Source organism: Geotrypetes seraphini, chromosome 8 (assembly GCF_902459505.1).
Source record: "Geotrypetes seraphini chromosome 8, aGeoSer1.1, whole genome shotgun sequence".
Classification (NCBI taxonomy): Eukaryota; Metazoa; Chordata; class Amphibia; order Gymnophiona; family Dermophiidae; genus Geotrypetes; species Geotrypetes seraphini.
This window is the reverse complement of record NC_047091.1, coordinates 162,488,991-162,501,056: the sequence shown is the minus strand read 5'-3', so window position 1 is coordinate 162,501,056 and position 12,066 is coordinate 162,488,991. Positions and strand designations below refer to the sequence as shown.

The window sequence follows — 12,066 nt, the reverse complement described above, 5'->3', positions numbered from 1 at the left end:
CCAGAGAGGAGTCCCAGCCTATCCAACCTCTCGGCGTATGGGCAGTGTTCCAGCCCTTTTACCAGTTTCGTTGCTCTCCTTTGGACTCTCTCAAGTACCGCCATGTCTTTCTTGAGGTGCGGCGACCAATACTGAACGCAGTATTCCAGATGTGGACGCACCATCGCTCGATACAATGGCATGATGACTTCCCGCGTCCTGGTTGTTATGCCCCTCTTTATGATGCCCAGCATCCTGTTGGCTTTTTTTGATGCTGCTGCGCACTGTGCAGATGGCTTCAGTGATGCATCCACCAGCACACCCAAGTCTCTCTCAAGTCTGCTATCTCCCAACAATGCCCCCCCCCCAATTTGTAGTTGAACAACGGGTTCTTTTTCCCTATATGCATGACCTTGCATTTTTCCACGTTAAAGCGCATTTGCCATTTGTTTGCCCAGTCTTCCAGCTTGTCCAGGCCCCTTTGCAGGTCCTCACACTCTTCCCTGGACCTAACTCTGCCGCACAGTTTGGTATCGTCTGCAAATTTTATAACCTCGCACTTTGCCTCCTTTTCCAGGTCATTGATAAATATGTTGAAGAGTAACGGCCCCAGCACCGATCCCTGTGGCACACCGCTCGTGACTCCCCACCAGTCAAAATATTGGCCCTTTACTCCGACCCTCTGCAGTCTACCCGACAACCAGTGCTTGATCCATCTGTGCACATCCCCTCCCATCCCGTGGTTCCACAGCTTCCTAAGCAGCCTTTCATGTGGCACCTTGTCAAAAGCCTTTTGAAAATCGAGGTAAATGATGTCTATGGGTTCCCCATTGTCCACCCGACTGCTTATTCCCTCAAAGAAGTACAGAAGGTTCGTTAGGCACGACCTTCCCTTACAGAATCTGTGCTGGCTAGTTCTCAGTAGGCCATTCCTCTCGATGTGTTCGCAAATGCCGTCCTTGATCATAGCTTCCACCATCTTCCCTATAATTGAAGTCAGGCTCACCGGCCTGTAGTTCCCGGGGTCACCCCTCGATCCCTTCTTGAAGATAGGTGTGACATTCGCCAATTTCCAGTCCTCTGGTACCTCTCCAGTTTTCAAGGATAGGTTGCAAACATGCTGGATTGTGCCCGCTATTTCTTGTCTTAATTCCTTCAGAACCCTTGGGTGGATCCCGTCCGGGCTGGGTGATTTGCCGCATTTTAACCTGTCTATCTGTTTGAGGACATCCTCCTTACTTACCTCTATGTGCTCCAATTTTTCGGCCTGTTCCCCACTCATGAGCTCCTCTGAGTCCGGTATATTAGATGTGTCTTCACTCGTGAAAACCGACGAGAAGAACGTATTCAACCTCTCAGCTACCTCTTTATCCTCCTTAATCACTCCCTTCCTATCCCCATCATCCAACGGCCCCACCTCCTCTCTCGCTGGTCGCTTCCCCTTTACGTAACTGAAGAATGCCTTGAAGTTTTTTGCCTCCCTGGCCAGCCCCTCCTCGTATTCCCCTTTTGCTTTTCTAACCTCTCGGTGGCATTCCTTTTGGCATTTCCTGTGCGCCTGGTGATTTTCTTCCGTTGGGTCCTTTTTCCATCTCCGGAAGGATACTTTTTTGTCATTTATTGCCCTCCTTACTTCAGTTGACATCCAAACCGGGTCCTTTGACCGCTTGTTCTTGCAGCCTTTCCTGAAACTGGGGACGTACATTCTTTGTGCTTCCTGCAGGGTGTCCCTGAATAGGGTCCAGGCGCTTCCTACAGTCTCCATCCTAGAGATGTTTCTGAGCTTCCTCCCCACCATTTCCCTCATAGCAACATAGTTCCCTTTCCTGAAGTTGAGCGCAGTTGTTGCGGTCCTCCTTACTATGGGTGTCCCCCTTTCTAATGTGAATCTGATCGCGTTGTGATCACTGTTGCCTAGTGGTCCTCCCACTTCTACCCCTCTTGCAGGCCCCCCTAATCCGTTTAGGATGAGGTCAAGAGTAGCACCCCCTCGCGTCGGTTCCTTGACTAGTTGCTCCATGAAGCAGTCCCTCACAGCTTCTACAAATCCTGTTTCCCTAGTGCAGTTGGAGTGACCCGTACTCCAGTCTATCCCCGGGTAGTTGAAGTCCCCCATCACTGTTACACTTCCAGTCCTGCATTCCTGTCTCAGTTCAGCTTCCAAGTCGTGTCCGACTCCTTCTGGTGTACCAGGTGGGCGATAGTACAGCCCCAGTTTTATGTCTGCACCCTTGTTTCTCGGCAATTTGACCCATAGCGATTCCAGCCCCTCTGCCTTTGTCGCTATATCCATCCCGACCGAGTAGATAGAGTCCTTTATATATAGTGCTATGCCTCCCCCCTTCTTGTAGGTCCTGTCCCTCCTGTAGAGCTTGTACCCCGGCAGCGCCACATCCCATTGATTTTCCTCTGTCCACCAGGTTTCTGTAATTCCAATTATATCCAGGTCCTCCCCCTTGGCCACGACTTCTAGTTCACCCATCTTGGCCATGAGGCTTCTTGCATTTGCGTATAAGCACCGCAGGTCCCGTCGTTTTTGCTCCACCTCTGCATTTACCTCTGCATTTACCTGGGCTGCCTCCCCTTGAGTTTCGGGCAGTTCTCCCGTTCCCTGTGCTTCTGCTTCGCTCTCAGCCTGTACCCTCGTAACTTTCAGCTTCCCCATATTCCCACCACCCCACTTCCCCACTTTTCCTCTGGGTTTTCTAGCCCTACCGGCCCCCTCTTGGGCTATCATCCCTTGAACCTCTGTTTGATCCCCCTCGCCTTGTGGCACCTCTATATTGCCCTCAGCTATCGCCCTCGTGCCACCCAGTCCCCCTGTGTCTTCATGCCCCTTAGTCTCCTCCCAGCAAGCTCCCTTTACCTGATGGTTCCCTCGCTGTCTGATCACAAGATCCACCGGTCCCTCTACTTCCTTCCTGCAGTCAGCCCGTTCAGCATCTGTTCTGGATACTGTTGTCCGAAGTGTCAACATCAGTTCAGCTGTCGGCTTTCCCCCTCTCCTCAGTTTAAAGCCCTCTCGATCTCCTTCCTCACATTGGCTGCCAGTAGTGTAGTTCCCGCTGTGCTCAGGTGTAGTCCGTCCCGCCGGTAGAGCTTGCTCTTTCCCCAGAAGGACGTCCAGTTCCTCACAAAATGATTCATACCATCTCCTACTAATGGCTTCATGCAGATTTAATATTCGAGTCAGGCAAAATCTCTTACAAATATGTTATATTTTCACTTAAAAACTTGAACCCTGTGTGATCCTGAGCTGGGCTGCTATCCATACCCTATGTTGGTGTGTTCCTCCAACGCAGTATAGCTTTCCATGGGTTTTCACCATTCCATTTTGCTATCTTGCATATCCTCAGTTCTCTTAACAGTGTCTCACATCAAATCTATGCAAACAGCTCACATCCTTGCCCCCTGATGATTCTCATAAAACTGGCAAGATGATCAATTGTATCTTTGCTTCATATCAATCAGTGTTGGACAATATGGCTGTTCTTATGTTCTTATGAAATGGACAGACAACTACATTTTCCCCGCAACACTGCAATTCTCCTAGCTGAACATATAGCCACCAGAAATACTACTTTCAAGTCTTTCAAAAAGACATCCTTGATGGACTCAAAGGATGCTTGAACTAGACCTGAAAGAACCAAGTTCCATGGGGTAAAACTAGAAGATTCAAGGACCACAGCAGTTTCACACCCTTCAAAAAAAATGTATCATATCCAGATATGACCCCAAGGACATAAGAACATATGAATAGCCTTACTGAGTCAGACCAATGGTCCATCAAGCCCAGTAGCCCGTTCTCACGGTGGCCAATCCAGGTCTCTAGTAACTGGCCAAAACCCAAGGAGTAGCAATATTCCATGCTACTGATCCAGGGCAAGAAGTGGCTTCCCTCTTATCTTTCTCAATAACAGACTATGGACTTTCCCTCCAGGAAATTGTCCAAACCTTTCTTAAAACCAGCGTTGCTATCCGCTCTTACCACAACCTCTGGCAATGCGTTCCAGAGCCTAACTATTCTCCGAGTGAAAAAAAATTTCCTCTCATTAGTTTTAAAACTATTCCCTGTAACTTCATCGAGTGTCCCCTATTCTTTGTAATTTCTGACGGAGTGAAAAATCGATCCATTTGTATCCATTCTACTTCACTCTGGATTTTGTAGACTTCAATCATATCTCCCCTCAGCTATCTCTTTTCCAAGCTGAAGAGTCCTAACTGTTTTAGTCTTTCCTCATACGAGAGGAGTTTCATCCCTTTTATCATCTTGGTCGCTCTTCTTTGAACTTTTTCTATCGCCACTATATCTTTTTTGAGATAAGGAGACCAAAATTGAATGCAATACTTCAGACGAGGTCGCACCATGAAGCGATACAGGGCCATTATAACATTCTCAGTCTTGTTAACAATCCCTTTTTTAATAATTTCTAGCATCCTGTTAGCTTTTTTTGGCTGCCACTGCCACCGCCACACATTGGGCAGAAGGTTTCATCATAATGTCTACGATGATACCCAGATCCTTTTCTTGGGTGCTAATCCCCAAGGTGGACCCTAGCATCCGGTAACTGTGACCATACTGTCTTCTCCTGCAACAAGTGCTCTTGGGTAATCGTGCCCTGACAATAGGCTCCTCGGCTGCTGAGATTGGCATATGTCGGGGTCCACTCCAGATTCTCCAGACTCATTTCTCAATCCAGATTAGAGGATCTTGCCTCTCTCAGGAGCATCAGTACCCACTCCAATGCTTGCATCAGGGCAACCAGCAAGACAGCAGGGCCCTGTGTAGCAGACTCATATGTGCTTTGGCCCACACACCCAGTTCTAAGATTGTTGCTGCCAACCCCATCACCTGTACATAATCTTAAGATACCTGGGCAAGTTCTTGATCTCCTTTCGCAACTTCCTATTCTTGGCCTCAGTCAAAAATACCTTTTCCTTCCAAATGTCAAAGTATGACCTTCAAATGCTCCAAGGTCTGTGATGGGACCAACTTGATTTTGGATAAGTTGACTATCAATTTTGACTCCTGATGGAGCTGAAACACTCAACTTGTGGCTACCTCACTCTCACCGACCAATCAGTCATTCAAAAAGGTGTGCACTTCCATCCCTTCTCTGCACTGGTTAGCCATCAACACAACCCTCACCTTGGAAAAGGTTATTGTCACTGTTGTCCCAACACTGCAAACTGAAGAAAGTGCTAGTGATCCAATCATATAAGGATGTGCAAAGACACCTGTCAGGTCCTAGAACATTAGACACTGCAAACACTGCCAGAACTATCAACTTTAGCATTTCCATGTAGAAACTGGGAATACCTAGTGCCTTGTTTACCTGCCCGAGAACAAGAACAAGCCAAAAGAACCTTTCCTTCTTGGGTATGGATTACCTGCCTGTGCCTTGCTCAGGCAGGTACTCAGGAATAATGTCAGGATGTACAGATGCCTGGAATACCCTCTTGCAGGGGGTGGTGAAGATGAAAATGGTAACAGAATTCAGAAATGTGTGGGATAAACATAAAGGAATACTGTACAGAAGGCATGGAACCAAATAAGATTAGAAGTGATTAATTGGCAACATGGCATGGAACCAAATAAGATTAGAAGTGATTAATTGGCAACACTAGTAATTGAGAAGCACAGCCAGTGCTAGGCATACTTCTACAGTCTGTGCCCTGAAAATGGTAAAAAGAAATGAAGTATGCATATGTAGTATTGCTTATACCTTATGAGTAATCTTGTTGGAAAGACTGGATAGACCATACAGGTCTTTTATCTGCTGTCATCTAATACATTAATATGTTCTATAAGTATCAGGACAACACCTTCCAGATGCAAAAGCCTGCCCGGCATCCCCTTTATGGCCACTACTTTTCAGGGGAATGACAGGGAAACTACTTAAATTAGGTAAGAGACAAGCAAATTCCAGAGCTTAGGCTTTGCATATGTCCTCAGTGCTCAATGGGGTAAAGTTGTTTGTGCCTCCTCCATTAAAACTGGTATAATCTCCCTCCCCCCTTCACAGAGGATCTGAAGAATGGGCCCCCCAAATCTCACCAATAATAAACACTTTATAAAAAGTTCTTCTGCATCTCAGCCTGCATAACCAAAGATGCAGCCTATGATGTTTCAAAAGCTCATGTAACAACATCTTTAATCTAGTCTCACATCCTACAGGGATACAAGTAACCATAAATAGCTCTAGCCATAACCAACTTAAAATGAACTGCTGCTCAATAAAATCAGCCTTTGGCTTCTGCATAACTTTCACTGAACATTCTAAAATCTACTAGAGTCCTTTTTTCGCCTTCTCCAGATGAACATCTATGTCTACCCATCTCTATCGACTCATCTCCAATTCAAAGGGATAGTAAAGTTAAACTTCTCGGAGTCATTCTAGACAAGGACCTCACCTTTCATCAACAAGTTAGTGCAGTTATATAGAAATGTTTTCATAAGCTTAGGCTCATCCGTTCTATTTCTTCTTTTCTTGATCCTTCTTCAATTAATATCCTAATTCACCTCCTAGTAATTTCAAATATAGATTACTATAATGCCCTTTATCAAGGTATAACCCAGAAAGAAATCCGTTGTCTACAACTATTGCAAAACGCTGCTGTTAAATTAATCTATCATGCAAAAAAAACTGACCATGTCACTCCTCTCCTCCGTAAAGCACACTGGCTACCTATTACTCATCGTCTCTCCTATAAAATACTCCTCACTTTTAAAACAAAAAACTCTAACCAACCGGCGTTCATAGATAAACTCTTGATCCCTTATTCATCATCCAGAACCCTCCGATCAAATAACCAAAATTTACTCTCCATATCATCAATACGGGAAATATTTTACGATACTACTCGCAAATCCATCTTTTCAGTTACCGCCCCCACTTTGTGGAATGCCCTCCCATTAGACATTCGATTAGAGAACTCCCTGGAAAAATTTAAAACCAAACTTAAAACCTTCCTCTTTAAAGATGCCTTTACTCTTTAGTACTAGATTCAGCCTAATTCCTTGATTCATGTGAAGCTTTGAAACATTTGATACTTCTTTTGAAATGATTCCCCTCCTAATGTTTTTACCATCCCCCCATTTACTGTCCTTTATTAATTTTACTTCGATGTATTTTAAACAAATTTTCCCTCCACTACTTTCCTTCCGTCTCATGTATGGTAATCCTAATTCATCTAGTATTTTTAATAAAATATTACTTTTATTTACCTATTTTAATTGTCCCTTACAATCTTTTTATATTGTACACCGTCTAAACATTTGTTTTGATAAGACGGTATATCAAAAATAAAGAAACTTGAAGCTATTTTTTAAAAGCATGATCTGCGCATCTTGAGGGGCCCTGCAACCACTGGATCCAACTCCTGGTGTCCTTTGCGACCACTTTGAAAAAAGACTCACTCCCTAGCCAAGAAACAGATTCACTGCATGTCACTCACTCTCCCCAGCCTATAAAGTACCCGATAGACTCCCTCACACATTCCCTAACAGCCAGCACCCAACCAACCAAATACCCTAGGACAATCATCCAGAAGTCTACGCAGAGTCCCTCAAGCTCTTTACTAACTTTTCTAGATCCTCACCAAATAACAGCCTCCCCTTGAAGAGAAACACTTATTGAGACAGGTCTTTGATGCAACATCGGCAGATCAATTTCTCAGCCATAGAAAACTATGTACTGCCACCAACAATGCCATACCCTTGGCCAATATCTGAATGAGATCATACAAAGTATCCATCAGAAAGGCTGCTCTTATCTTATCGCTAAGATACTGGAATTTATCTTGAATGTATGCTTGACTATTTACTTAGTGTTATCATGTATGTTATGTTGTAAGCCACATAGAATTGTTGGATATGCGGGCTATAAATATTTTAATAAATAACCTATCAACCTCTGAGAGTCCCATCACTAAATTCACTATGGAAAACTCAGGAAGCTGTTCTGCCCACCTAAAACAGGCTTGTACCACATAGCATCTACAGATTGCTAGCTAGGGTCACCATCTCAAATGCTTGCTTCAACATGACCTCATCTGGCAATCTTGCAGATCCTTCAGGACTGTGCCATTCTCTATTGGGATCATCTGCTCCTTAGTAATGGCCAACATGAGAGCATCCACCTTTAGCAAGCACAACCCCTTTTTTAACTCCAAGGAGATAAGAGTAAAATCTAGTCATGGAGAGTTCCATCTTAAACCTCACGTCTGTGATGTCTCATTTGGCCATTGTCATCTCCTTCAGAGCCCTATGCGTATGGAATGCCCTAGAAGACTTCCCGATTCCCTCCAAGAGGATTCTTTGATTCTACACTATCTGATTCTACACTTTGATTCTACACTACCCAAAATCTTGGGTGCCATGAGCAAACAACAGGAGAGTGGAGTGGAAGGAAGAGCTAGGCCACCCAGTAGTGGCACCCCCAGAGCTACGGGAATGGCACTGCAGTCTAAGCCTCTTTTGCTCAGGAATTCCACAGAATTTATCCTTGCCAACCCTCAACCAGGCTGCACAGGATAGCTCACATACCACCTGCTAGAAACTGAGAAAATACTAGATGGAAGAGGGCTGGGAGGTGAACACATACTTATGTTGTACAGACAATGAGGAAGTAGCTTATTAGCACATGATTATACATGAACAAACCATTTTAACAAAATTTCCCTCTGATCATTCTGAATCACTATAAATTGGTCATGAAAAGAGTGCCCTCTCAAATTAATTGATTCCTGTTAAATTTTATGCAAATATCATACACTATCCATAAAAGTATGTCAAACTGAGGTCTGCCAATTAATTGCACTTATATGTGAACTGGTTATATGTGAACAGGTTGCAAGTGCTGGGCACTGCCACACAGAAGGTTCCCAAAGCTGGGTTTCCCACTCCCTAAATCAGCTGTGGATGCTGCCCTTCACGGAGGAACATGGTAATAACTGGTGGCTAGATTCAGGACTCTGACCCCTGCTGTCATTGCCAAGTTAGGTATGTTTAGGGTGGGAAGGGGAAGGATATAAAATTAAAGAAAAACTTTCCAGATAGCTGCAAATTAAGATTTATTGTGCGCGATCCCAGCCCTTGCTCTGAATGAGCTGTAAATTTTTTAAAAAGAAGCAGGAAGAAACTGCTGGGTCACAAAACATTACATTCTATTTTTTGTAATCCTTTAAGAACTCTTACTTGCCGTCTAACACACAACAAAGAACTGTGATTTTTTGGCTTTACCTGGCACCGTATCATCACATGTGTCACTTTTGATTTCCCTTCGTTGCTTTCTCCCTTATCATCCCCTGTGCGAACTGAAAGAACAAAGTCCCCTGGTTGGCTCTGACTCTCCCGTACAAGGAAACTTCCATGTTTTCCCTTTTCTGTCAACAGCTTTTCAGCCTCCTTTCCTGAGAGATGCCCATGGAACCACCTTCAACATGAAAGACAAATACAGTTTTCTATCAATGACTTTCTCACTCACAGTATCTTATTGTCTGTCCTTTAGCCACTTTTGTAATCCTGAGAGATAACCAACAGAGAATTAGTACAGACTAGAGACAAGAAGCCAAAGAATAATACCCTAAATAGAATCTCTCACTATAAAGCATGGAAAACGTCAAGGAAAACTATGCTCAAATATGCTATGAATATTATCGCTGTGCTCCAGGGCTGGCCTATCGCATGGAGGGACTTAGGTTTAATTCCCAGATCAGGTCTTTAACACACTGGGTTGACACCTGGTAGCCAGATTCAGAATGCATGATACTGGGCTGTGGGAGGAGCCCTGATGTATGGCTTGCAGCCTCAGGACCACTGCCGTAATGATCAGACTAGGAACAGTGGGAGAAAGCATCTATTAAAACAGGAGAAAACCCGCACAGTTGTGAATTAGAGCTCATGGCCCCAAAATTCCATGAATTTTGAGTGAGATGAAAGAGAAAAGGAAGAAGCACCTGGACAAATCACTGTACTCTAATGTGACCTGTAATATGAAATTCTGAGGACAAAATAATAATACATTACTACTTTATAAAATGTTCTTCTGGGTCTTAGCCCAGCTTAACCAAAGAAGCAGTTTGTGATGTCTCTAAAACTCATTTAACAACATCTTTATGTTTCTCACAGCCTACAAGGCCACAAATGATCTCTAGCCATAATCAGTTCTAGTTATAACCAACTAAGATGAACTGTTACTTTATAAACAGAACAAAGCTATTTTTTAAAGTTAAACATGATCTGCATTTTAAGTTACAGGTAAGATAATAATTACAGCTATTCCACAGGTGACACAGTGAAAAGGGAGGTATGAAAGATTAGGTTTTTACCTGGATACTTTTTCTGTTAATCTACTATGGATTCCATATGTGTGGTGATCAATCCATTCCCGCGAACTGGACTTGTATAAGTGAGAATACTTACAACTATGAGCACCTTCCACATGGAGGCGGAGCCCAGTGCATCCTCCAGTTATATTCCAAAGCAATCAATCTCCACTGGAACAGAAGACAAAGAAAGAGGTGAACGGGGAATCCCCCCCCCAATTCAATAAAAAATTCTGTTCTGCTCTGTACCTTAGAAAACAAGAATTAGAACAATTAATCAAAACAATCGGAAAACAACCATAGAGAGGCAACCTGCTGTGTGCAACTAGCCCTAACATTAAGGGAGCCAGAGACTGAGGAATACACTTACTTATACCAGATTTATTGGTGTTTAGCCATCTGGATGACAGGAGAACTACTCCAGGCCTGAAACTCAGAAATATCCGAGGCAGAAAAAGCAGGCAATACAGAATAGACAGTGTGCGGGCCATACGGAATCTGTAGTAGATTAACAGAAAGAAGATTATCCAGGTAAGAACTTAATCTTTCATTCTGTTACATCTACTCCAGAACCATACATGTGGTGATATACCAAAGCAGTGGCTGATGTTTAGGATGGTCAGAAGAGACTGCCTGCAAGACCGAGGACCCAAAAACGGCCATTCCCGAGCCACCACATCCACTATGTAAAATTTGGGCTGCTTAGCAGGGATGGTGTGCATCTATCAAAGAAGGGAAGAAGTTTCTTTGCCGGCAGGCTGGCTAATCTACTGAAGAGGGCTTTAAACTAGAAATGATGGAGCAGGGTGATCAAAGCTCCCGGGTGAGTTTAACCCTCAGGTAAGTAAATCACTGAATACCTCTACACGGATGGGAAAAGGGGGCAATGTCTGAAAATCAGTATATACTAATGCTGAAGTATGGGAAACAAGATTCTGGATCTAGAAGCTGTGATGGAAGAAGAGGGGTTGGGTATAGTGGCGATCATGGAGACTTGGTTCACGGAGAACCATGACTGGGATGTAGTTATACCGGGCTATAATCTGTTCAGGAATGATAGGATAGGAAGAAAAGGAGGGGGAGTAGCGTTATATGTTAAAGATCATATTAAAGCCACATAATTGCAGGATCTGCAGGACAAGGAAGAGGCACAGTGGATCAATTTGGTAAGAGGGAATGGTGAATATATTTACATTGGTGTGATATACAAGCTTCCTTCACAGACGGAAAAAGTAGATAGTGATTTAATAGAATATATCTAAAAAAAGGGAAGTCTTGCTAATAGGTGATTTTAACATGCCGGATGTTGATTGGGGTATCCCTATTGCGGGGTCTTCTAGAAGTAGGGAGATTCTGGATTCTCTACAAGGAGAACTGTTCCAGCAGTTGGTAATGGAACCCAAGCGAGATGGGGTCATATTGGACTTAGTGCTTATAAACAGGGAAAGTGTTTCTGATGTTACAGTGGGTGATCAGCTGGCATCAAGTGATCACTGAATGGTACGGTTTAATATTAAAATGGGTATAGAGAGGGCTCATTCAAAAGCAAAGATTCTAGACTTTAAAAAACCTAACTTTGTTCGGATGGGGGGTTTTGTCAAGGAATTGTTGTGTGGGTGGGAACGTCTGGAAGACATAGAAATGCAGTGGGCAAAACTGAAAGGAGTGATTATAAGGGCGTCAAATCTTTTTGTGAGGCAAGTAAATAAAAGGAAAAGGAAAAGAAAGCCGCTTTGGTTCTCAAAAGTAGTAGCTGAG

General features: G+C 43.8%; 1 protein-coding gene across 6 annotated transcripts in view; it reads right to left on the bottom strand.

The window, feature by feature from the left end:
• PTPN11 (protein tyrosine phosphatase non-receptor type 11) overlaps window positions 1-12,066 on the bottom strand; it is a 115,240-nt gene that overhangs the window by 59,216 nt on the left and 43,958 nt on the right. For all 6 annotated transcript variants that reach the window (XM_033956336.1, XM_033956338.1, XM_033956340.1 and 3 more), the window contains one exon: window positions 9,224-9,416. In XM_033956336.1, the coding sequence (XP_033812227.1) occupies window positions 9,224-9,416 (193 nt within the window). The remainder of the gene's footprint in view (window positions 1-9,223; window positions 9,417-12,066) is intronic.